This window comes from Wyeomyia smithii, chromosome 2, assembly GCF_029784165.1.
Source record: "Wyeomyia smithii strain HCP4-BCI-WySm-NY-G18 chromosome 2, ASM2978416v1, whole genome shotgun sequence".
Classification (NCBI taxonomy): domain Eukaryota; kingdom Metazoa; phylum Arthropoda; class Insecta; order Diptera; family Culicidae; genus Wyeomyia; species Wyeomyia smithii.
The window spans coordinates 115,646,914-115,674,767 of record NC_073695.1 but is presented as its reverse complement, the minus strand read 5'-3'; the positions used below and the strand labels follow the sequence as shown (position 1 = coordinate 115,674,767).

The 27,854-nt window shown below is 38.8% G+C and overlaps 1 protein-coding gene across 2 annotated transcripts in view; it reads left to right on the top strand.

Moving 5' to 3' along the window:
- LOC129726125 (protein sister of odd and bowel-like) overlaps positions 1-27,475 on the top strand; it is a 107,229-nt gene extending 79,754 nt beyond the window's left edge. For both annotated transcript variants that reach the window (XM_055682777.1, XM_055682778.1), the window contains exon 3: positions 26-27,475. In XM_055682777.1, coding sequence (XP_055538752.1) covers positions 26-1,878 — 1,853 coding nt within the window. In that variant the 3' untranslated portion in view covers positions 1,879-27,475. The remainder of the gene's footprint in view (positions 1-25) is intronic.
- The last annotated feature ends 379 nt before the right edge of the window (positions 27,476-27,854 follow it).

The following is a 27,854-nucleotide window of genomic DNA, read 5'->3' as shown; positions in this document are numbered from 1 at the left end:
TACCTTTCATTTTCTCTGCTTGCAGGATTCTCCATTCAGTTAAGCGATTTCCGGAACACGAAATGTGGCCCAATCACCGCCACCGTTTCCCACAGTAACACCAATATCAAAACTAACAGCAATAATAACACCAACAACGGCACCATTAGCCACGTGAAGGCTAATTCCTCAAGACATTTAACGGTAAGTGCTTCCTCAATTCATTCCGTCGTCAACCAGTCGCCTTTGGCATCAGCAGCAACAGTAACTTTACAGCCACCATTACCGACAACAGCGACGGCGGTGCTAAAATCCGGCCGTAGCCATAATAATTATCCGAATAAAAGAGAACAACAGATGTTAATTTACACACAGCCCCCATCAGATAAGAAAGGAGATAAATCACCCTCGCCGGGGCCTGCAGGCATCAACTCATCTTCCAACGAAGCTATTGGCGGTGGTGGAAGCAGCACAACAGGTCATCAGACGTCATCCGCCCTATTCCAGTACGACACCACCTCACCGATATTCCGCGAGCGGAGCATCGAAGAAACAGAGGCCGCACATGATTTATTGTCCTTATCGCAGAGCCTACCCCCTCTTCCGGCTCCGTGCGTGGTGACAATTCTTCATCCAAGCACGGAACCAACCGTGAATTTTGTCACGTCCAGCGCACCAACCGCCAGTAGTGCCCCATCATCTGCCATCGTGCAGAACACCAATAACATAATAAATATCGTCGACGGCAGCTACCAGTGTCCCCCGGGATCGGCACCAATATCGATGATAATTCCATGTTATGGAATTACAACGACTACCACCACCATTCCAATGGTAAAGTCTATAGCTGCCTCAGCTGCTCCCCTAACGCCGCCAACGTCGGAGCATTCATCTGACACGGAAAGTAACGGATCTTCACCGGCCGGCCAGCTAGTGGTGGGTTCATTTGTATCATCGTCTTCCAACCAGTCCATCAAGCGGACCAAAAAATCTTCCTCTTCAACTTCAGCACTCGCACAACCCAGTAAAAAGACCAAAACAGATCTTACCGATTCTTCAGTGACTTCTACTTCAGCTGCTGAATTGTACACCTACGATGATCTGATCTCTAGCGATGGTCGTTCGAAAAACCGGAAAAAAACTACCAGCGCTGCCACAAAATTACCAACCACAGCAGCCAACGAGCAAAAGCAGCCACCAGCAGAAGCCAAACCGTCAGTATCGCACGCCGGATCGAACACTAAAGGTAAATATAAATGTCCCGAATGTGGTAAGCAGTACGCAACATCGAGTAATCTATCCCGACACAAGCAAACGCATCGCAGCCTAGACTCCCAATCCGCGAAAAAGTGTCAGACCTGTGGCAAGGCATACGTTTCTATGCCTGCCCTAGCGATGCATCTGCTCACTCACAAACTGTCTCATAGTTGCGGTGTTTGTGGAAAGCTCTTTTCCCGTCCATGGCTACTGCAAGGCCATCTACGCTCACACACTGGAGAAAAGCCGTACGGCTGTGGCCACTGCGGTAAAGCATTTGCCGATCGATCTAATCTCCGGGCGCACATGCAAACCCATTCCACAGACAAGAATTTTGAATGCCAACGATGTCATAAAACTTTCGCCTTGAAGTCTTATCTCAACAAACACCTGGAATCAGCCTGCTATAAGGAAGATGATATGATCGGTGGTAGAAAGATCTATCACAGTAGTCAGGATATCGACCGGGACGAGGCACGCCAGAGGCAGTTGCAGCAATTACACGACGAAAGCAGTAGCATGACAATCGATGTGGTCACAACCACCAGCACCTCATGGAGTGACAATTTTCTTCAAGATCCTGCCGCGGACATAGATGACGAAGCGGATGAGGATGAGGATATTGATGTTATTACGACGTAAGATTCAGTTGTGCTAACAATTTAACCATAAAATTGCGTTGAAGTACCTTTTTTTTTATTCTAACTCTTTGCTACGACTGCTGCTATTGAGGTTTATTTTGAAATTGCATGACATTCCATCCAGTTTCATTAAAATATTTTTCTTATCCTGTTTCCTGAGTGGATAATCTCAATGAAAATTAACGGAACGCTTCCGAGATCCAGTGATGTTCCAACAAGTCAGCCGACAAAATACTGTAATTCTTTCTACTCGTGCCTGCTTCCCATGTACGGATCTCGTCCCATTCATTTTTGTAGCAATCATGTCTTCTCTCATCAATGCAAAATTAATTTACCCTCGTTCAGAAAACTCTATCATGGTAGAATAACGAGCATATTAGAGCATCTATTTTGCTGTGAAATTTTCCAATCTTTAAAACACTAAAAGTTCTTTGAGCTAAGCTTCACGCCTCCGATGCTTGAAAATAGGACAAGAAAAAAACTGATGAAAAGTAATTTTAAGGAGAAAAATAAATTACTTTTTAATGATGACTCATTGCCATCTTGCCTGGAAGAAGAGTTTTCCTTCATAATAACTGCACTCTAGGCATCTCTGCCGAAATAAATGCTAGGTGGAAAGCTGGCAGAATTTTCACCGATTCCTAACAGTGGCAAAAAGCGTGGCCGATGTAAGCACTCACAGTCAAATCACCTGCTTCCCAACGCTAATGCGCCACCTCTTTGCAAGAGAAATCGTGTCATTTCCCCGTATTTTCCGGGAAATGCCAAACTGGCATACTATTAACGATTACTCAATTTATGTCTCATACCCATGGAAGAATTGTAGAAAAAAGGAATAGGTACAAAAAAATAACAAACTCATTCTGCAAACTTCGGGTGTAGACTGTATAAGCAACCTATTCCCGGTCCACAATCGCTCAACTATCTACTCAATTTGGGTTGAAAAATTGCGTTTATTGGAAATTGATGGCTCTCGCCTGTCATCCACTTCAAGTAACTTCCTTTGGGGGTGATTTTGATGCTCTATCGTGCGTATATTGCGGCAACTCATAGTTTATGGCATTTGAATTTTATACAAACATAGACATCGAGTTTATACGTGCTCATAATTAAAAAATAGTAATTTACAACTCTATAGTAAACGTTAAAAAAATTATCAATATTGAAAAATGAACATATGAAAGTATAAATTTAAAAAAATCTCAAATTCGATTCCCCACAAACTGGTTCAATATAGATGGAATGAACTGTAATCAAAGAAAAAATTTAAATTTCATTACTTGTTAAAAAAAAAAAAAAACAAACAAATTATCTCCTCAAAATAAAAATCTCCTGGAGCAGCATTTAATTCAATTTTCTTTAGTATGTCGGACTATCAATGCGATAACTGCCCCCAATATCTTTTTCCGCTATAAATCCCAGCTCAACTTTGTTACCTCCGAAGCTTATGCCGAAATACCGCACTCCATAATCGCCCAATGATCCTGGGTCCCACTTTTACCCTCGTCTCACTCAACGACAACAACAACTCCAACAATCACTCCACACAGTCGTTTCTTTGTCACCTATCTTAGAGCCCAAATCCCGCACGCGATGGGGACGACAACCACCATGGGAAAGTAGGCACGTTGAAAAAAAAAGCTAAATAATGACACATCCCATCAATCTTCGGTTACTTTTTCTCCATTCTGCATGCGCGCAAAGTCACTTGTTTTCTGTAAGAATCTCAAGCAAAAAATATTAAGTCCACCTAAAAGCATCGGCCGTAGCGTGTATGAAAAAAAATCCTGCCATTTTTCGGGCCGACAACAGGCCTCATATATAGCCGCACAGTCAACAGTACCACCCCGCTTCATGACTCGCTGCGGACTGCGCTGGACATCCAAGTCATTATCAATCACCATTATCACCCAGTCCAGTCCAGCAATGCAGGACCAACCAATAGTGCGCGAGGAAGTAAAGAAAAAGTACCATTTCTCCACCCTAGAAACTCGCCCTAGAATCAAAGCCGATGGCAACCGATAAAAAGTATATCATCTTCAATCATCGTCATCCTTATCCTCATCAAACGCAATCATCGCGTACAACACAACCATCAGCAGCCGCAGCAGCAGAGTACAAAAAAATGCCATCGCAAATGTCAATTATTTTGGACACGTTTTAATCGATTAATCGATGTCAGAAAACACCATTTTCAAACCAGGAAAAATAACACTTTTCACTACAAAAAGCGATGGACAAATGGGGGAAACTGTGGCGAAAATCTAAATTCTTACTAGATCAACAAAAGAACGAAAGCAAAATAAACAATGAACAAAATTGACAAGAACCCATTCAATTAACTTCAAGAAGAGAATGTAGGTAACACCTGAAATAGTCCCGACGCTATATCAAGATTTGCGTAATGATTCTGTAAAGCTCACCGTGAACCTTTTAACAGTGTTGGCGCTTTTATCGACGATGTTAATTAGTGTTCAATGATCGAATAGTTCAGAGTGTACTGCCTTAATAAGCTAAAGGCAAATAAATTTCAATCTTTCAGCAGCAACAATGAGTTACAATGTAACATACATTTAAAAAATATACCAAAACAGTGAGACAATGCAAGCATCGAAAAATAGAAAGAATTGGTTAAATGTAGGAAAGCAAAAGTAACTTTTTCGTTAGTATTACGGGTATTTCCCACAAACTAGCCTCCTTCTATCTGTGCTGTAAAAAAGAGCGAAGTAAAAGCAATATATATATTCTTTTCACTAAACCTATGGTAAAAAATACCCACAATATAGACAGCACCAACTAATCTTTTCTAACAGCAGTTATAGCTTTAAGCGAATTAGGCCATGTACAGCGCCCAAACCCAATTTCAATAATCACACAAGCGATACTGACAAGTTGAGGTGATTAATAACTCATTACTCGGGACAGCCACATCGGACACAACTATCGGCAGTTCGAGAACTAGGGAACTGAGCAAAAGTTTCAAGTATAAACTGCTTTTTTCGCGCAGCAGTTTGCGTGTCGGTTCGATTGGTGTACGGTGAGGGAAGGGTTGATCTATTATTATATATGAGACTTCCAGCCCCGAAAACCGCTATCGTCAAATATGTGCTCTGTAAGATAAATGATCCAAAAAGTGGCCCACTGTATAAGAATCAGATGGTTCAGAAGTTGATTGACGAGTGAAAAATGACACATAACAAGAGAAAGGAAAACACGTTTCCTGTCATGTCCACAGATTGTGAGCTGGTCGAAAAGTAGGTTATATGAAAAAGAGTTGTGTCATCCAAATGCAATACTAAGAAAATAAGCAACGAAATTAGTGGAAAGAAAAATGTAAATTATGCAATTGTTTGATTTTTTATATGGATTCCTCATTAGATTTGTTCAAAAGTTTAGAACCCGGAATTTATACATGCTGAAACTAAAACGTAACTAAATACAAGCTATATACATATATTTATCCTACAGAATGAACGTACTCGATGCAACTGAAGCAATTTTTCAAGGCAATTATATAAAAAAAACAATAATACTCACAGCCCGCATCTCCTAGAGAGTCGCTTCTATTCAAGATAACATATTTCGCTATCAAAGCATAGTGATTTATAGTATTTCTATATTATGTCATTCTAACCTAGTCTGACTGCTACAGTCGTATTCTCTGGTCCTTATTTGATTCTCTGTAAACAGATAGCAATTAACAGTAAGTGATCAAACTCGTGTCTCTCTAGTCAATTGCGTTGCCTTGGCAGTTGCGCGGATATTGAATGAACGGGTTATTTCCAGGAAGAAAATTGTGTGTCAATTCACAGGCAGGTCACGTCACGATTTTAAATAGTCAATAATTTTAACACGTTGGAAGCAAAATTGATTTAGTTAGGTTAGGCAAAGACCTCATCGTTACTTTCGTTTAGATGTCAATAGTCTTGCTAATGTTACGCAAAAATACCATGTTTAGATTATCGACAAAACATGTTTAAACTGTTCAACTAAGTAATAACAAACCTTGACATTTTCATACGCTAAGCTCTATCAGAAATCCACGAAGTCTTTCTAGTAAAACCAAAAGAACCGTTTCCGCCCTAATCTTGTATGCTTTGTGCACAAAAGTCGATGAATTTCGGAAATAATTTTCACTTTTTTTATGTTTGTAGTGTCACTAATTGGGAAGTAAGCTGCTACTGCTTTCTACTCTCTTATCTTCTCTATCGACCTCATTTTGAACGTTTCGTAGATGAATCAAACGTATGACGTATTCTGGTCCAATCGAAATTTTAGACTAGAGCTAAACAAAGCCTGGAGAGCAGCCTTGTTTATAGGCCTAGATTTACGACTTTGATACTTATGTTTGGAATCACAGCTGATGAGTGTAAGTTATCTTAAATTTTGAAATATAACAAAATTATTTTTGGCAAAGGTATATGAAGCACGAAAAGGTTTGCAAAACAGTGGGAAAATCAAGATTTAGGGAATAGCTGAATATCAAAGTTTTACAAAAAAGTTTATGGTGAAACTTATTGCATTAAATATATAACAACTAGCAGACCCGACAAACTTCGCCCCGGCCAATTTTTTCTTTATTTAAATAATTTGAAACATGTCATATTGACTCCATACGATTTGTTTATAGTCTGCAAATGCATGACAATCGGATATTGGATACGATCAAATTCAAAAGATTAATTGTGTAAAATTATTGGATTTATCGTAATTAGAACATCCATCCTTTTATCGTAATAAGAACGCCCTCGCCTTTTGGCTTCTTTACATCACCTCGATTCTGGAAATACCTATATAGGGTGTTATTTGGTCATTTTGAGCTGGTTTCCAGAGACCGGAAGTCGCCATCTGAGATTTCAAAATTACATGTGAAGTCAATTTCTGGCCTTTGAGCATCAATCTAATTCCGGGAATACCCATTTTGGGTGGTACTCAGCAATTTCTGGCTGATTTCCAGAAACCAAAAGTTGTCATCTTTGAATTCAAAATGGTGTTGTTCAGGGTCAATTCTTGGTTTCTATGTATTATCCCGATGACAGAAATATCCATATTAAGTAGTATTCGGCCATTTTTGGCTGCTTCCCACAAACCAGAAGACGCCATCTTAGAATTCAAAATGGTGTCGATTTGTGGCTTCTGTGTATCATTACGATTCCGGAAGTATCCATATTAGATGGTATTTGGTCACTTTCGGCTGTTTTAAGGAACAGGAAATCGCTATCTTAGATTTCAAAATGGCATTTGGTGTCAATTTCTGGCCTCAGAGCATCATTCTGGTTCCGGAAACACCCATATTGGCTGATATTCGGTCATGTTCGGCTGTTTTCCAGAAACCGGAAGTTGCCATCTTGAATTCAAAAAAGGCGTCTGGAGTCGATTTTTTGCTCTTGTGCATCATCTTGAATCTTTCTATTCTGTTTTCCGGAAAAATTGGTTTTAATATCTGTTTTATTTGTCTGGGAGACCTTCCCGCTTCAAGAGTATGGAGGAGTGTCAAACCACCGTAGAAACATTTCAGAAGAGTATTAAGCACAACTTACTTCTAAAATATTACGTCACATTTCACACCTTATAGAGTAGTGAGGGGGAAAAGCAGCATTTATTTTTTTTTGCAACAGAACTAATGCAAACAATTATCATAAAATTCGGTTTTGTTTCCAAGCAATACATAAACCTTTTGTCCTCAAAATGTATTACCAGAGTTTCTCGAATTTTGTTTGTAGCATGAGAATTTCACTTTTTAGAAAAAGTACTCAAATGCGAGCTTTTACCCCACACGCGGGGCAAAAGTTCGCAGTTTAAAGTAGGCAGTGCAGTTCGCACTGTATGAACAGTGTATTTATTACACTATCCTCCGTAAAGTTAATTATTTTTTGCTAGTTTTGGACTGATTCTTTTTAGCTGCGTTAGAGCGGTGCTACGAAACAATTTTCTTATTTCCGGAAATCCAGTTTTCTGTTAATATGTTCCGAATCTTTTAAACTTTATTAATATTTGAACAGAATCTTACAATTATTGGTTCAAAGGTCATCAAATTACTTCCACAGGCCGCGTTTTGGGTGTTTTGGTGATATGTCCCAAAATGTCCCAAAATAAATTCCACTGGGGTTTCTAGAGGCCATAAAATAAATTATTAAATTTTATTTTCGGAACCGGGATGACGCCAAAAGATCTGAAAACGATCCCAGACTTGAATTCCAAGATGGTGACTTCCGGTTTCCGGAACACAACTTAAGGTGAAACCTCATTGAATTCAAAAATGCCCGACTTCGAGTCACCAGTTCGAATTTTCGAAAGCACAAGACTCGGAAATAGTTAATGCGTTCCCTGTGAAAATGCTATTTTATGTTTGCTGTGGTGAAGCAAACATAAAATAGAATTTTCATAGGGAACGCAATGAGTATTTCCGAGTCTTGTGCTTTTGAAAATTCGAAGTGGTGACTCGAAGTCGACCATTTTTGGATTCAATGAGGTTTCACCTTACAATTACCGAATGCCAATATGTGTATTTCAAGAATCGGGACAATGCGCAGACACCAGAAATCAACTCCAAACGCGATTTTCAAATTCAACCAGACGACCTGGAAGTCACCATCTAGCATTTGGAAATGACGTCTGAAGTCGATTTCCGGTCTCAAGGGTCATTTTAATTCCAGCAATACAATTTTTGGGGGATACTTGACCATTTTGGGTCGTTTCCGGAGAAACTGGAAGTCAATATCTTGGAATCCAAAATAGCATCTGGGGTCATTCAATGGTCTCAGAACACCATCCCGATTCCGAAAATACCCATTTTACCTGGTACGTGGTTTTACCACATTTTGGTGTTTCCCAGGAACCGGAAGTTGCCTTTCGAAATCCAAAACGGTGTCTGGGGTCGTTATCCAGTCTCTGGACGTCATCTCGACAATAGAAATACACATATTGATGGGTATTTGACCATCTTAGGTTGTTTTCTAGAAGCCGGAAGTCGCCATCTTGAAATTAAAAATAGCGTCTGTCCCTTTTTCCAATCTATTCCGGAAGGAACATTTTAAAAGCATATCAACAAAACCATAAAAACGGTTGTAAGGTTCTATCAAAAAAATCATAAAACCATAATATTAATCAGTTTTGGTGCATATCCGCATATCATTAGTTATTCTTGAGTAATTTCTGTACAAAAACATCGTTTTTAAACACATTTTTTTCATTGTGGTGAATGGCGATTAGTGCGTACTTTAACCCCGCGGTTTTGCCCCACAATGAGTTTTCCGAGTGATTTGAGTTTTATGAAAAACATGAAAAGATTTTCAGCAAATTTCTGTAGTTTTCGAAAAAGTCAATCATAGTTCCCAAAACTAAGACAATAAGACACAACAGCTCAAACACAATTTTCCTCATAGCTTCGCACCATTTCAACAGAATCTTATGTGTTTATATGTGTGATTAACTCACGTTATAATACTGCAAACTCAAACAATGCTGCCAGTTTATTTCGCTCGTATGCTTCGAAAAGGCCAATGCGTACTTTTACTCCGTGCGTACTTTTGCCCCTCACTACTCTACTTCCATAATCACTTTAAATACAACATGAATATTCTTAGAACGCATAGAGTGGAAGTAACCATCGCCAGGAGCTGATTTCTGGCTTCTGAGTATTAACCCAATTCCTGAGATACCGAAATTGGCTTGTATTTGACCCCTGTGGGCTATTTATTAGATCCGAAAGTTGCCATCTCGGTTCAAAAAATAATGGATACTTTTTAACCCATTTTATGCTGTCTTCCAGAAATCAGATGTCACCATCTAGGATTTCAAAAAAAAACATTTGCGTTCAATTACCGGCGTCCAAATTTCATCCTGTTTTGGAAATACTCGTATTGTTTAGTATTCGTCCATGTAAAGCTGTTTCACAGACGAAAGTGGATTTTAAAACATCTGGAGTTGATTTCGGCCTGTAAGCATCATCCCGATACTGGGGAAGATAATCCTCGGCCGGCTCCAGAAAACTGGATTTACTCTCTTGATTAAGGATGGCGCTGGAGTTATTTCTCGGCAGAGGCGTACCCACATTGTAGCCCTCGGTAGGTACAGGCGTAACACCAGTATTGACTGATATTTTGCCATCTTAGGCTTTTTTTTAGAAGCAGGAAGTTATCATCTAAAAATACTAAATGGCATCTGAGGATGATTTCAGACCTTTGGAAATCATTCTAGGTGATTTTTTTTAAAGCCGTAAGACGCTACCATGGATTTCAAAATAGCGTTTGGGGTAAGTTGTGAAAATAGTCAGATACACCTCAGAAGGGAAGGAAATAAAAATGGCGACGATACGGAATTTGATTTATATATAAATCTAGCCAAACGTACTTAGCGTGGCTATCAACACTTATATTTCTTATATTCCATTCCAGCCATTATGATTTCCACAATGGTGTTGGGGTCGATTTTCGATTCATGCCGTTTAGACTCTTTCGACGGAATTCACAATCTTGGATTTCAAAAATACCACACCGAAGGTCCACTTTCGGATGTGTTGGAGATATTGACATACCTCTATTTAGGTTACTCTCCTAAAACACAAAGTTGCCATCTTGGAATTCTAAATGGCTCATGGAAATGATTTCTGGTCTCCCTGCATCGTTCTGTTGAAAATATTCTGAAAATTCTAATATTGAAAGGTATTTCTGTTCACCATTCGTCAGTACCCGGAATTCGCCATCACAGAATTCAAGGTCAGGGTTTCTGAAATCATTCTTGAATATAGGTCTAATAATCTGCAAGATCAATTACGATTACTACGATGTTTGTAATAATGTATCTGATTGAAATAGCCTAATGTGCCTGGAATGTATGCCATTCAATCATTTGCAATATGTTCTAGATTCTTTTAAACTTTCTTGAGATCTATCGGGTCAGCCACGACATGTACAATATCTTCAGCAAATCCTTACATAGCATCATAGGGTGATGTTTGATATACTATCATTTCCATATTGCCTTGAGTTTTGATTTAGAGGTGAATTAAGCATAAAAAGTCATTATCATGCATATTTTTCGTAGTTTTGTGAATTTTATTTCGATTTTTAGTAATGAGATACCTACCTATCATGATTTTTTATGTTTAACGTTGTTTTATGAATGCCATCACAATTTTTAGTATTAGAAAAAAATATCGCCTAATTTTTAAGCTTAGAACGGTTAAAATGGTTACATTATACCTTAGAAACGGAGAAAATAATATCATCAAGATCAACTGCGTTACGGAAATTCATTTTTTATTAGAAGAAGAAGAAGAAGATAAATTATTCCGAAAAATCTTAGTAACGAGGGAAATATAGTTTTGCCGGAAATTGGGTGTTTGCTGAATTTGTCATACTTTTGTAACTATGGTTACTTTCGGTTCTTTTTTTTCAAGTCTAAAAGGTTATCTAAGGTTTTCATTTTTTCTAAATTAAAATTCAAAATGTAGTCTCGTAGACTTATTTTCCATTTAATCCTTTCATTTAAAAATCTTGAATATCCGCTAAAAGCAACCATTAGCTACAATACATCTACTTTGATTCCACTCCATGCACTTTGACGGTCTGCAATTGTTCTATGTTCAAGCTTTGCTTGCAAGTATTCTGCCCTTTGCCAGCACATCGGGGTCAGAATGCACTGGTTTCCTTCCTTCGGTTGTCGCGCCATTTGCTGTCATTCCCATTCTCCTAAGCTCCTTTTGTACTTTTAGCAGTGCTTGCCGCGAAGACATTCACGCTTGCTGAGCGAGTGGAAACCTCTTGAAGCGGTTGTCCAACACCGATTCAGAAACGCCAATTGGGATGGGTGGCTATTGCCGGTTTCGCAACGTCTATAGTTTTACCATTCTTTTTGCTCTTGATTATAAAATAGCAATTTCGCCTCCACAGTCTGTTGCTTGTGAAAGAGAGAAATTATGTAATTATTTTTAATTGAATTTGAGGGAAATGCGCTACTCTGCGATGGTGCCACCGATTTTTTCGCCTGTTTCTATCACTATCTTCGCTTGCTACTGCAGTTCCTCAGTGCGGTCGATCCTGGCGGCCGTGGTGATAGGATTGAGAACCGAAGCAATGGTAAAGTCTCTTGTATTGCTCCCTAACCTTGGTTTGAATTCGCAATTACATTGCGCTTCTCAGCGAGCAAATTGGGTAGGGAAAAACAATAACAATTGTTTTACGATTACTGGAGGCAAATTTCGATGGTCCATTTTCCATTTTAAGAGCTTCGTTGCGGGTCATTAAAAGCGACTAAATGCAACGCGGCACTAGTGTTTGATCGCCGTCACTGCTCCCTTTTTGGTACTGGAATTAGTATTAGAATTGAGTATAAGATAGTATCTTAACTAACGAGACTTCCTCTTCTAGGATGAATCAATTGCCGGAATAGTTAATGAGAAAGATAAAAATCAAACTTTGAAAAGAAAAATCAGTCGGTGATGGACCCTTCTGGTACGATCGTAACGAGATAACTTTCTAGAAAATGGTAGCATTCCTGCGAACCGAAGTTAATACTCATTTTTCAAATGAAAACACTACCAAAACCATAAAACACTGAAATAAACTTCATATCCAATTAAATGCCTCGAAAGTTATCTACCAGGCCTACTATTAAGCTGTAAACTTCCGTACAAAATGAAACAACAATCGTTAGTCTCAGTACTAATTGCAATCGAAATGTCGTAAAAGTGAGCGCAACGGTTTGTGCTCAATTGCTAGGTTTAAAAAAGTGACCGGAGATTTTATCAACGCCAAAGTATTTCTTGCGCTTCAAGTTTCTAGTTTTTTTTTTTTTTTCGATAACAGTCATGAAGTCGTAACATGAAAGGTCAAGCTCCTTGGTTTGGTTTTTTTTTTATTCTTATGGTACACTAACATAAAATCATAGAATCATTGAGAGCGCAACACGTGCATAGAAACAAACAAACGATACACAAAGTGCACTTACTAACTGTGCCTGTGTCGGGGGAAACGCCGAACGTCAAACATGACTGGAAAAACCTCTAGAGCAGGAATCTAGTAGTGGTATGCCCCTCCAGGCGTCGGACTAGGAAGTATCAGACCAATTTCAAAAAACCTGTCAGCACTTTTTTCGCTATCACTTCATGTTCTTAGAACGGTGCGGTATGTGTGGCTTTCTTACCTTCATCGACGCCTCACAAGACCAGTTTCAGTGTTCGTACTACGACAGCCTCAGATTTTCTTTTGTAGGACGGTAAGCCCATTTTTGCATCGCTTGTTTCTGCTTTTCTTGAGGATAGCTTGCCGGAAGCGTCGCAACAATCAGAAACAAAAGAACTCTTCGTTCTGTTTTTGCCGGTGCAATTTTATCCCGTGGGAAAAGTTGCAACAGTGTATTCTATTTTTCGACGATACCCGCTGTTTTTAGCCCTTGAGATTTCCAGCGAAGTAAAAGGTGACTGTCTAGGCCAAGAGCATTCTCTTTCGTGTGAAAACGATAATTGTGTTGTGGTTTTATTCTGATAGAGGTATTCAGTGTCAACGTTATCCAAAAGGGTGAACCAATTTAGATTTAAATGTGGTTTAATCTAATTTTGCATAAAAACACTGTGTTCATTCAGAAAATCTTGTACAACAGCAAAAGGAAACGCAGTATATTTCCACTTATCTTCTGAAAAATGCGTTGTACATTGCACCTTGTACAAAAAATTGATTGCTGCCATTACTAGTTTTCTTAATATTAACTGTACCCTTTTGACCTATCGTGTCCACTGTTTTCCCACCTCTACCAACCGTAAACGAAAAAAACCATTATAGTATCAACAGTTTTCATTACCCTACTGCACATAAAAATATTTAGATTGTGCGTTACAAGCTTAACGCACTATCAAAAATTCAAACGATTGCAATGTTCGATTACAATTCATGCAAAACGATGCGATACCTATCCATAACCGCCTCGACCGTCGACCATGGTTTGAAATTGGTTTTGAGTAATTCAACCGTTCTCTGCCCGCCCTCGGCAGCTGTCACCTTACCATCGGGTTTCGTCGACATGGTCCGGTCAAGTGACCACTCAATTCAAATCCGTTGGGGTAAAATTGATGATTTTTGTTATGGACACACGCAACAGCTTATCAGGATTGACTCCGACAACTGCTGTCTCCCGAACACCCTCTCACCTAACCTCCCACCGTTAATGACGATTGCAGCCCAGCTGGCAGGTCTATTTCCCGTCCAAACCAGGCTTTCATAGTGCTCGCTGATAAAATAAACAACAAAAGCTCTGTTGGGACATCCATTCATGGTGGTAAAACGGTTGCCGCTTGTTTTATTTATTTTATTTTTATATATTTTTCACTATCCAGTTAAATCAGTTTTACCCGATGCTCTGATACGCACTCAGCTGGGAGTACTTTCCATTTTCTGCACCATTTTAGATGATTTTTTGTCGGTTTCCTGATGGGCTTAACGAACAAATTTTCAGTTTGACATTTGCGTGCATAAAATGTGCCTGGTAGTAACTCTTGATCGACAAAGCTTGCACAATTGCTCGCGGGACTGAAAACTCTATGGTAAAAAAAAAACATTCAGACCATTAGGAATAGATTTCATTCGCACGAAATTACTGCCACCATGGGAATAATTGCGGCGTTGACAGTTTTACTCACGTGTGCGTGTACAGCCGTGCGTCCAAATCATAAAGGAAAACTATAATCAATTTCATCCGAACTGCAATTGATTGTCAGTGCTAAGTTAATATTGAGGCCTATAGTATGCTCTGCGATAGAATGCAATGTGCATCGAGTCGAATACAGTATTTGTGCAGTAATTTGGGATTTAAAATGGTTGACAACACGCTCTCAGAATTTAATAAAACTTTATGAGTGTAAAGACTATGCCTAATCCATCATTGCATATTTTGCTTTTACAAAATCGATCTACACTAACTTTTGAAAAGATTAACGACAAAACTTACGAAAATCTTTCTCACGTACTGATATGTAAAAAAAATGCAAAATTTCACAATTGGCACGACATTTTTATTTACTTGTTCTGTCAATCTACAGAACTTCATTCACGGTGATGTATTTTCCATTAAACTTTATATATTCCGTAAAACGGGGCGAATAGAAATAGTCTTCGATAAATCAAAAAATACTGTAATGTCTAGAACGAATATAAAAGCTTTAAAACATGTGTGTAGCCTTCCACTACCAATGGTGTAAATACCATTTCGATAAATAAATAATTTATTCTTTCATTAAAAATAATGTTGTATGTTTCTATTCGCCCCGCAATTGGATGAATAGAAATACTTATCAGTTGACTTCGATTTTCTTGTTCTGATGAAAGATTTGAATTTTATTTCGGTGAAAAAAAAAAACAATCGCATCCTTATTGATATGATGACGTTAAAAAGCATTTAAATAGCGAAAACGTTCGGTTTACTACTTCATGAATGTCATCTTAATGTATGGATATGTCCTAACAAAATTAGAAACGAAGGATTCTGAGTTGGGTCAAGCGTTTCTACCGACTCAGGATTTTTTTTGTACTCGGTCTAGACACGGCCTCCAGTAACACTTCGTGCTGGTAGAACTGGAATCTTGGTCCGTTTCATTCGGGTTGTTGATGTCTTTGTCGATTTATGTCAAGTGTCACGCAGCAAATAAATCAGACTTTTGTCGAGTTTTTGGCTAATAGCTTGGTTTTCTGCTGGATTGTGTTCTGATGGTGGCTCAGAAGGTTGATTCCATATTTCGTGGTCGCTTGACGAAGGGACATTTTTTTCTACGTAATATTCTCTGCAGCTTGCACCAGACGGAGTGAGTCCGGGTTTTTATACGTTTTTGGATCATTATGTTAATAAGTGCTGACCAAGATGGGCCAAGGATATACAAAACATGTTTCAGGTATCATTTTACATAAAAATATGATTGTATTTCTTAAAACTGCTTGTTGTGGTGTAAAAATATTCGCTATGGTGTTGTTTCTATTCGCCACGTAAATTGGCGAATTGGAAGTTTTCCAAAGTTTTTTGGCACTCCGAAACGCTCTGAACTTGAGTCTCCATTTTGGATTATTTTAAACAAACTGACAGTAGTGCTTCTTACCCAAAAATGGGTTTGGAGGACTTGTTTACTATTGAACTATCCACGAAAATTTTTCTACATGATTTTTTAGACCTTGTGACAACATTTTTCAAGCTCAGAAGTATTGTTTATATTCGCCCCACTGTCTCTATTCACCCCGTTTTACGGTACACAGATTTTTACTTCCGGGGACAATCCATGTCCTTAGTTCACATTGGAGGTAGTCATTATTCTGTTGACCTCTGCTATGCGCCGGACCTTTTCACAAAGTATTTGTATGAGTCCTTGCTAGCCTTTGCATTTATAATCAGATAGGGGTCCTTCCCCATTACACGAGGACAACTGAGGTAGAATGAGATTTTTCCTGAACAACTAGGCTGAATTTGAATCATTTTTGTTTTGGTGTTTTGTTCTCGTTGAACTTTATTAATTTGAACCAGCCTTAAGCTAATTTTCTTTTCTTTTTCGGATCACTTGTTAAACATGACATCATGCGCTTTTTTTCATTTTTATTTTTTTCCGTAAATACTTCCGAATTTGGAATCATTTTCATTTCGGTTGCTTTTTTAGTTTGCTGCAGGTTTTATTATTTTAGTTTTTACTTTATTGTTACTTTGTTATATTACTAAATTAAACATATTTAACCAGCTGAGTCGGTTTAATTTAGATTGACATTGCGATTTTTTTTTATGTTTTACAAATGCAGAACGAATCGGATATTCAATATGTTTAAACTCGCCTTTTGGTTTCTGTACATCGCTTCGATTTTGGAAATACCATGGAACGGGGTGAAATTGACCAATTTTTATAATATTTCCAATCAACTAGCTTCATGTACATTTTTCCCAAAATAGTATATATTTAAAACAAGTACTGGCATGTGCTCTAGAGAACCTCTATGGCTATTGGTGAAATTTCTGTCGTCTACTTCATGAAATAAATTCGAGAATTCTATGAGGTAATATGAGATAAATCGGGGTGAAATTGATCACCCCTGAAATCAATACATTCTATTGGAAATTTGCTTTTTTTCTTTATGTTTATGATAAATGATGATTTCTGGACTGAAAAATATCAATCACAGGTAGTTTGTAAACGAAAATAACGATATTTCAGGTTAAAGTTTATTTATTTTGGTTCACGAGCTGCAGTTTGCTAGATTTGCTCTCATTTGATCATTGTTAGATCGATTTCAATTTGGTTTGTTGCAAAAGTTAAAAAACTAGCTTTGAAATTAAAATGTTTGGGGTTTCCTGTGAATTCATCAGTATTACTTTGATGATATGGAAAAATCATTGTTGAAAATTATATTTTTTGAGCTTTTATCAAACTTTACTCACTTCTCCAAATTTAACGTAAATAACCCCTAATTAAGATTAATACAAGTAAATTCAATACTTTTTTTGTTATTTAGAAACTTGTTCGATCAAATTTGATTGAGTTTTGACTGAGAAGAATTTTTCGAAAATATGTTGAATTGCACCGGGCATGTAAGGGTTAACTTCGACAGGTATGTGAATCTTTCAAAAGTTGCATTTTAGGACTCGTAAACATTGCCTAGTTTTGTAAGATCAGTATCTTTTGATTAGTAGTTTTTATCACGAATTTCCAGGTGATCAATTTCACCCCACTGATCAATTTCACCTCATTCCACGGTACCCATTTTGGCTGGTATTCGGCTTTGGTTTTAAAATGACACGTTGAGTCATTTTCTGAGCTCTGAACATCAATATGACTCTTCATGTTGAGCTCATATATAAATACCCAGTGGTCAAAATACTCACCTCCATTGACGAGTAATGTATACTCAGTTCAGTAATTTTTGGCTGCTTTCCAGAGACTGGAAGTCACCATCTTAGAATTCAAAATGGTGTTTAGGGTCGATTCTTGGTTTCTGTGCATCATCCCGAATATAACGGAAATAACCAGGATACCGATTTCGGAAATGGTCTTGGATGGTCTTCGGTTAGGTTTGGCTATTTTCCAGAAACTGGAAGTCATAATCTTGGAAGTCAAAATGGCATGTGGAGTCAGTTTCTGGTCTCTGAGCATTATTCCGGAAATTCCCATATTAGGTGGTATTCGACCATTTTTGGCTGTTTCCCAGGAACCAGAAATTTTCATATTGGATTTGAAAATGGCGCCAGGAATCAAATTTTGGCTGCTCATTTACGGCCGTTTACCGGAAAAAAAGATTGAAATGTCTGTTTTCCTTACTCCCTTCCAGAGTAAAACCATCACAGAAACATTTTTTACCACCAAAAACCTCCAATGCAAAATTTGGTTCCATTCGCTTGATTAGTTCCCGAATTATGCCGAAATTTGTGTTTGATTCGTATAGGAGCCCTTCCTTTCATAAGAAGGAACACCAAAATATTTGTTGCTCCCAAAGTCCCAGAGTCCAAAGTAGGCACGATTTCCTGTCATAAGGCGTCGAGGAATTTCTTTGATGGTGTCGTTGTCAGCAATCACCAGTGAGCTCAGGTACACGAACTCGTCTACCACCTCGGTTTCATCACCGCTAATATGAAATAATGGTGGAGGTTGATACTGTCTTCTCTGGAACCTCTTCCTCTCATGTACTTAGTCTTCGATGTCCAATTCGTCCAGCTTCAGCCTTCAGTCTGATGTACGTCTCCGTCATCTTCCCAAGAGTTCGTGCTACAATATCAATGTCATCGGTGAAGCCAAATTGCTGAACAGACTTCCTAAATATCGTGCCACTCGTGTCGATACTAGCCCTACGTATCACACCTTCCAAAGCGATGTTGAATAGCAAGCACGATAATCCATCACCTTGCCGTAACCCTCTTCGACATTCGAAGGGACTCGAGAGTGTCCCTGAAACTCGAACTACGCACATCACCCGATCCATCGTCGACTTGACTAATCATTTCAGTTTATCCGGGAAACCGTAATCGTGCATAATCTGCCATAGCTGATCTCAATCGATTGTGTCATACGCAGATTAGAAAACGATAAACAAATGATGTATAGGCACATTATATTCACGGCACTTCTGTAGGACCTACCGTGACGCGAATATTTGGTCCGTGGTGGCGCGGGCACCCATAAATCTCGCTTAGTATTGCCCCACGAATTCCCTCGCAAACGGTGATAGTCGATAGTCGGCACAAAATTTGAGAGAGTACCTTGTAGGCGGCGTTCAGTAGCGTGATTGCATGGTAGTTGCAGCAAGTCGCTTTTTTGTAGATGGGGCACACTGTACCCTCCATCCACTCATCTAATACTACCTCTTCATCCCAAATCTTAGCAATAACCCAGTGTAGTGCCTCACCCAGACATTCGCCACCGTATTTCAACAGTTCGCTGGGGAGTTGGTCAGCTCCAGCGGCTTTGTTGTTTTTCAGCCGGCCGATCTCCTCTTTAATCTCCTAGAGGTCAGGGGCTGGAATTCTGTCGTCATCAGCGCGTACAAAGAGAGCTACTACAACTCAATCGTTGTCCTCTACTCACCGTAGTACTGCTTTCACCTTTCAATCACCTCACACCCTGCACATGCCGGTTCCGTGCACGTTGGTAGCGCTCCACGTTCGCCCTCGTTTGGTGTTGCAGTATACTCGCTCGTGCTGCACTCTTCTTTTCCACTAACTGTTTACACTTGTGGACAAACCTTCTCCTGTTCGAAGCCATTGTACCAAGTGCCGCTACAGCAGTACTACCTATGGCTGACCGAATGTCCCTCGGGCCGTTTTCAAGAGTAGCTGCGCCAAGCTGCTCTTTCGTTGGTGATGCTGCTTCCAGCTGCTGCGCGTACTCTCGTGCAATTTCGGCGTCCCGTAGCTGCCCGATGTTTGGTCGCAAAGGGCGACTTTGACGCGTGTTTCGCACCGTCGAAAGTTTTGAGCGCATGCAGAGGTAATGGTCCGAATGTATATTCGCACTGCGGTAGGTGTGAATGTTGATGTCATCTGAGAAAAAATTTACCATCCATTAGAACGTGGTCGATTTGGTTTTCCACTTGTAAGTCAGGTGATCTTCAGGTGGCTTTGTGGATGTTTTTACGGGGGGAAAAGATAATTCTTACTACCATACCGCAGGAGGCTGCAAAGCTCACACATCGTTGTCCGTTATCATTTGATGCGGCGTGCAGGCTGACGATCTTAACGTCCCGCCATCATACAGCCATCATACACATGCTCCAGCTGCGCATAGAATGTTTCTTTCTCATCGTTGGGTCTTCCTTCGTGTGGGCAGTGCACGTTAATAATGCTGTAGTTAAAGAACCGGCCCTTTATTCTCAATTGCCAGCCGATCACGCGTTAGCGTATCCTACCCAACACTATAAAGCCAGTCCCAAGCTCGTTGGTGGTGCCACAGCCCTAATAAAAGGTAGTCTCTCGATGTCCGCTTTTCATACCTTCTGTCCTGACCAGCAAAGTTCCTGCAGTGTTACGATTTCGAAGTTGCGTGGATTGAGTTCATCTTAAATGATCCTGTCGCAGCCGTGAAAGCCTAACGATCTGCAGTTCTATGTACCAAGTTTCCAATCGTAGTCCTTATTTCGTCGCCTAGGTCTGTGCCGATTGCTCCGATCGGTATTTCCTTTTTCGATATTTGCAACGTTTTGTGTTTTGCGGGCCGGCTTGTTGGGCCTTCCCCAACCCCCTGTCTCGCCGGGTACCTTTGTGCCAGCACTGTTTAGAGTCTTAGGCTGATACCAAGACGCTGATCAGCCGCTAATAACATGGCGATCAGAGGCTGTTTTCAGCCGCACCATCTTGGTGAACAGACGCTCAGGTTGGCGAAGCATTTCCTCTACCGCCGAGATATGGTTAACGCGCCAATGATCCCGTCGCACCTTCTCATTTAGCTATTGTCGGATGACAACATTTCCCATGTTTCAACTGGTAGTCTATTGTATCATATGACTCGTGGAGGCGTGAGATAGGAATTTGTGCGGGCCGGAGGTAAGTTTGAGCCCCCATGAAGATATTTTTTGCTCTCAAAAGCCTTCCCGATCAGTCAAAACTGTCAGGATTATAACAAATCTTGATATTTTGTTACGAACTTTGTGTATCAACTTGTGTTCTAAACTTGGTCTCGTTAATAGTTGAAATATCAAAATTTCTATCAAAATACTTACTGATTATTACAAATTATAGCAAGTTCTGTAAGGTTTTTGGCAGAAAAAGATCAGAATTAGTTAGAAAGTACAATATTTTTTTCACATTCACATTTTTAACATTCAAGTGCATGATAACAAAATTTGGTATAATTCTGCACTTTTTATCATATGGCATATCAAGAAGATCACAGGCCTTTTTATTTATGTCAAATTCAGATATATTTGTGTTACCCGTTTGTTATAATCGTTTGATCGGGTTCACGTTTGATTTGGTTCCATTTACTTGATCAGTTCTTGAGTTGTGCCAAAATATGTGTTTCATTTGTACGGGAGCTCTTCCTTTCAGAAGAAAGATGGGTGTTAAACCTTTGTAATAACATTTTTTGTCCCCACATACCTTTACATACCAAATTTGGTTCAATTTATTTGATTATTACTAGACTTATGCCGAAAGTTGTATTTTATTTGTACTGGATTCCTCCTTTACAGTAGAGAGAGCGGTCTCGAACTATCCCAATCACCTTTTCCGCCCCCAAAGACCCCTACATACAAATTTTCACTCCGATCGGTTCAGTAGTTTCCAAGTCTATTTGGATCAGACAGACAGACAAATCTGCATTTTTATATGTTTAGTGTCGACTGTCACTATTCAAATCCGTGAGGACGAACCACCTTGTTATGGAATTATTAACGAAACCATTAAATTGTTTTCCCGACTGTTGGCCTTTAAGAGGTTATCAAGCCAATGTTTCCTGCAAGTACTTTAAAAACCTTTTTGTTGAATCTTGTTTATTGTTTACAACCACTCCTAATCAAAGTTTCCTCAAGTGGACTTATAAAAATCGAAGCCGATTTCTTCTTACTGATTTTACGCGATAAGTATGATCTAGTAGAGTTGAGGTCTTTGCAATGACTAAAAATTGGTGTTTGTTATCAAAACTTTTCACATCGCTTCAGTTACAAACACATCTTATCAATTAAGAATGTCAATTGCGAAAATGTACCGTTCATGATTAATCCGCATACTCCAAAACAGCAACAGTTACTCTAGTCCTCTTCATTAAGTAGTGGTAGTGGTCACGCTTTCTTTAGAAAGACATTAATTACAATTATTAGCATATAGGAATTAGTTGCTCCAAAATACAAGCAGAAGAAGAACATATCATACAAGACAATATTAAAACTAATTTTAAGTTTGATAAAACAGCTAGTACACATAGCTCTTGATAGAAAAAGGCGCTATAATTTACACAAGTCATCAATTAAACAATCCAGTTTGAGAGAAGTTTCAAAACAACTTTAACTGAGCGCAAACTCGTCTAGCATTGCCTTTAAATTAGGCAGTCATAGTCCAAGCAGGGGGATGTGGAGCGTTTCTCAGTGAAAACTTTTCAATTGGTTACTCAGTCAGAGTACTGAAAACCCTCAAAGTACACATGCGTTTCTGTTGCTGCAGAATATGGTGAACAATGATTGCATTTGCACCATCCAGAAGTATCCGAAAAATATATTTTAAGTGATCATGCAAACAAAAGTTTTCCAGTTGCGGTAAAAGTCTTATTACATATTTTGTGCGGTCAGGGCCTCGAATGGGCTCGCAAATGCCGTTGTCTGTGTGAGTATGTTTGCATCTACTTGTTTGACCTGGAAATACGATGTGAAAATTATTAAATTGTTTAAAACTGGTTACTGGTGGTACATGGTGGAACACCCTTGCTGCCTTCCTCTTGCAGACACAGAAGTGAACGAGTCAAACTTTTCGAAACTGAAGAGAAGCCTCTTGTACTAAAAGGATAGGAGTGTTTTCGAGTGCGCTTTACATAAATCAAAACTAGTCTACTGGTTGGTGGAATGGAACCAATATTTAACTGTTATGTTTCCTAAAAAAATTGACAAATAAAAATCATTTTAACATCAATGTCAACACAGATAGTTCGAAATATATTACGTTGAAGATAGATGAGATAACAGACTGATGATCTTCAAAATTTAAATCAGTTTCAAATCTGATCAAAAATCAATCAATATGAAATAAAAATCAGTTAGACACCTAATTATGGACACATTTCAATACCAAATGGAGTCACAACGTAAAACCCATTGTCAAATAATATGGGAAACAGTGCACACTAACAGCTTTTGGTCACTAACAAACTCGATCTAAGCTGTTGTAAAATTACAAAATTCAATTATCATACGCTCTCACCCGATTTCGTCTGAACAAGCAATCATCATCAATGGACAATGAGCTGCGTGTATAGCGCATGTTACGGAGTATCCTTAGCCGAATCAGACTTGCAATAACAAAGTTTCAACTTGCAATGCTGTGTGCTCTATACCCGAAACCCCCCACCCTGCTCGAACGATGCAATGGTCATCCTACTGCCCGCAACAACCACCAACCACGGCGACGACGATAGAGCTTCGGCAATATCGATGGCAGTACCCAATGACACTGGGAAGCCCGGCCGAACGACTCTCCTCGGTTGCAACAGAATCGAAACAACATCCAATCGAACAATCGAACCATGAACTGTGTCGGTAAACTCAGTCATCCTGAATTGTAATACGGAGGGAACGGGTAATCGAAACGGCAGCGGACCGAGGGGCAAAGCTGGTCCACAAGCACTATTCTGGAAGAGTTGTAATCCAATTGGCCTCTACGAAACTGGAAGATGAACAACGGCTTTGTACGGACGACTGCCACCGGCGAAAGTACAGCATAGTACATTGTCCTATATTGTCAATACTTCGCTCAAAAATATTTGAAGTTCTTTTATGAATTGGAGTTATTCAACAAAAAATAGATCAATCTACATGCAAAATTGTTAGATTATCGAATTTTGGCTTGTAGGTTTATTATCTCTCAGTTCTAAGAAGGTTGAAGAAACTTTTTTTTTGTTTGCGATAATTGATTTATTTACTGCATTTTCGATTTTGAATAATTGATTTATTCTTCATGTTGCCTGAGCAGTGCACCAGGAACAACTTGTTAACTGTTGGTTGGTTGCTACAATTCCATTGTTCGGAGGAACTTGCATCCGCCATGGTCTTTCCAATCGCCAACCCAAGCTGCTGGTACTTGTGTGGAACAAACTGTTGACACCCACCCATACTCAAGCTCCTCGGAATCAACGCCAAGGCGGTTGTAACCAGTAAGAGTTCAAGTGTGTCTTGAGAGATTTATGCTCTCACACCACCTGATAGCTGCACTTTTGTGAACCTGCTACTAAAGGAAAGAATACTCTTAGCCAGTCGACCAGCCACCCCCTCGGTTCTGGAAAATAGTCCACAATGAACTGCACATATGGCAATGTTGTTCTGAACAGTACTCAAGCTTGACACTGCCCTACCGGTGCACTTCCGTTCAATCCCTAAAGGAATATATTATATAGCAAGCGATGCACTGCCCGAACGCGGGAGTTTCTTCTGTGATGGCCTTCTTATTGCTGGTCCGAGAGAATGAGGCCAAGGCAGTGTATGTACACACCGAACATCATCAATAAACGTCTTGCTGCATCAGCGGCTCAAGATCTGTTGCACTTCAGTGTTGCAGTTGTGTGAAAGGATGGAAAAGCGCTAAACAATGCCGGAAGGGATTAATAATGCATCTGGTATAACAATCGATAAGGGTGTTAAAGTTTGCTTCTTTGCGCCTGTGTCCGAGTCGTATCCATCTCGTACCAGGTGTGCTATTGCCACTAAATGTACAGTCCGGGCCAAAAGCGGGGTCCAATCGAACTAGAATACTTTTAGTTTTGTGATCAGTGTGGGAAACCAAACATCATATTAACTTTTTTTCTCCGTTACTGTTCTTGATAACACTTGTTTCTTACGCGGAACTGGCGGAAACTGTATCCTATTAACAAAAAGGATAGTAAATATATCAAGAGATACTCACTGCATTGAATGATGTGAAAATTGTGCGGACGATGAAATAAGATAGCCATTTTCATTCCAATGAGCAATCAAAGAACTCAATGAACACAGGCACAAGCGCAGACTCGAGGCATAACGAACGTGAGGCGTAATGGATAATAGAGGCATGCTGCCACAAGGCATAATCGACGCGATGTCGAATACAATATTATATGATCGCCTGTGATTCATTTATCGTGACTATATATCCCGGATTTGCAACATCCCTTTCACAACAGAATGTCTATTAAAAATATGTCCCACGTTTGATGATTAACAAAAAGCGTCCTTCAATGAATTCTATATTTTATTCAAATATAAGTGTAAATATATTAATGAAGAATTTAGAGCGGGCATAATATTTTTTCATAAATCATGCGGCGAAGACGCATCATCGAGGTAGTATAAGCCGCCTTGGTTTTCGCAGTCCGAGGCGACCGCCCAACCGCCGTCAGAAGCGGCGGCCTCTTGCACACAAACTAGTTTGCGAGCTCTACTCAAATAAATTTTCCCCTAGTTAAGTCCGAACAAACGGTAGCGAGTAAATTTCAAATTTGCGGCTGCTAATTTCACGATGAAGGAAAATATTGAAATTTCAAACATGGAAAGGTGTGGGGGCGTATGAGTTTTCGTTCATGATTCTGCAGATTGAAACTTCTCTCAAAACTAACTTTCCCATTGCTTAACTAATTTGTCGAAAAATCTACTCCCGGGTAAATAGTTTGTTCAACTAAATTCAAATTAATAGGACAAATATAATTCCAACCGACGAGTTTATTGCATACAACGATTGTAGTAGCTAAGCGCAAAAGTTGAATAAAATATAATATACAAAAAATGCAATTCAAGTAATTGTAACGATGATAATATTTATACATTTTTAGAGCGTGCTCTTGTCATAGACATCAAGATGCATGAAGAGACAAAAAAGTTTAATTCTTACGATTTACATTTTTAGCAACAGTGAAAACATAGTGAAAGTAGCAGCAATGTAAGAGCAACAAAGAAGTGCATAGAAAACGATAACCATGTAGGTGAGATTATGTACATCAGAATGAAAAGGCAAAAGGCAACACCGGTAGAACATGACACATTAGTTATTATCTTTTTTGTAATCTTTTGGATTAAAAAGTTGTTCGAGTCAACGTAGGAACAAAGGTGCACAAACGTTTAAAAAAAAGGTCACGCAAAGATCAAACATTGCAAGCATTTTTGAGTAATTAACTTGACAGTTGATTGATACGTATTCCTAAAAATCATTAGTTTCAGAGTTTATGTATTGCAAAAATACTAACTAAAAGCGGTCCTCTACTCAACACGGCCATAAGAAAAAATCCTGATTTGCTAATGAAATAAATATGATCCTTTTAGTTCAAACGAAACATGTCCATGAAGATATTGTCTAGCCTAAACAACAACACCGATATAACTAACCATCAAATCAGAGAGGATCGCTTAAACGGTCATAAAATTAAAAGCAAAGTGCAGAGCGATAAAAAAAGACATAATAAGGCTTTTGGGGGGGCTACCCACCCGGAAGGTATTGCCACAATAAAATAAAGGGTGGTAGGAATACAATAAAATATTCAATTAGAGGAGGCAAAGCTTTGTTATAGTATTAGACAAGTAGATGGTAAACAACCGCAGCCCCAGCAGCAGCGTCAAATTAACGGAAAAGCAATTTCAAACCAATTATAATCGAATAAATTCAACAGACCAAACAATTGAGGCGTTGTTTGAAAGGAGAAATTGCTCCATCAAAAATAACCCCTCGAGCAAAGAAAACCTCGATTTCGGGAACGATGCTCCGGAAGCAACCGTTGGATCTATGAAGGGAATAAACAACAATATTTACAGTCATTTGAAGTAGCATTTAGAGAAAACCAGTGAAAAAAAAACAAACGAAAAGTAAATGCAACAAATTTAAAAAAAAAGTATATATATATAATGAAATAGGCCTTTTTTGATAATTTTTCAAATATATTTACATTAACAGCCGGGAAGGAATAGCAACCATATATTACTTAGGGTTTGGCAGATACTGTAGTTTGTAATTACTAGACTTATAATATAACGTGAAGCAAAAGCAAGTAATGTATTAAGTAGATTGCTTTCAAGCGGGACACTCCCTGGAAATAAACCAAATTACATAACTGTAGAATAAGCAATACATAAAATGAAAAACAAAACCAAGCACAGCAATTTGAAAGACCTATAACCTAGTGATGCAATATGTCCCGTTTGAATTAAACACTTCACAAACAAACAAATAAGTAAACATAGAAAAGAAATTATTTGCTCTTGGTATATTAGTTTTACGAACGAAGTATCACAGCTATGAATATATGCAAAAACAATGTACAGCAATCTCCACTATATTGTTTTTACCAACATCAAACACACATACAAAATACATGTAACACGATAAATCAAACATTCAGAACCATAAAATGACAGTGAAAGGAGCTAAACAAGCAAAAAATCTAGTGATTATAGCCTCGAAAAGCAATAAAACATATTTTTAGAATTCAACTGATTATCATTATACCTAAAAAGAACTAAAAGAAATTATTTACTTTCAGTCTTGTGAGCTATTTTTCCCTAAAGGTAAGTTTGAATAAACTGAATGAAAATAAAATAGTTTGAAAGCGTAGTATCTAACTAAGGTGTATTTATGATTTTATTCTCATCTGGATTATTCGCCTCGTTCTCAATTCATATAACACTTAACCGGAAGTGCACTCTTTACAGGCTGAATAACACGTGAATGAGAAGTGAAAGATTTCACTTAATACGCTATCGCACATCATATCTATTCTTTTAAGTGTCCTCTCAATAGACATATGACTCTTGTATGAACAAAAAAGGCCTATGACTCTAGTTCTTCAATTATCAGCACACACAAGTAGCA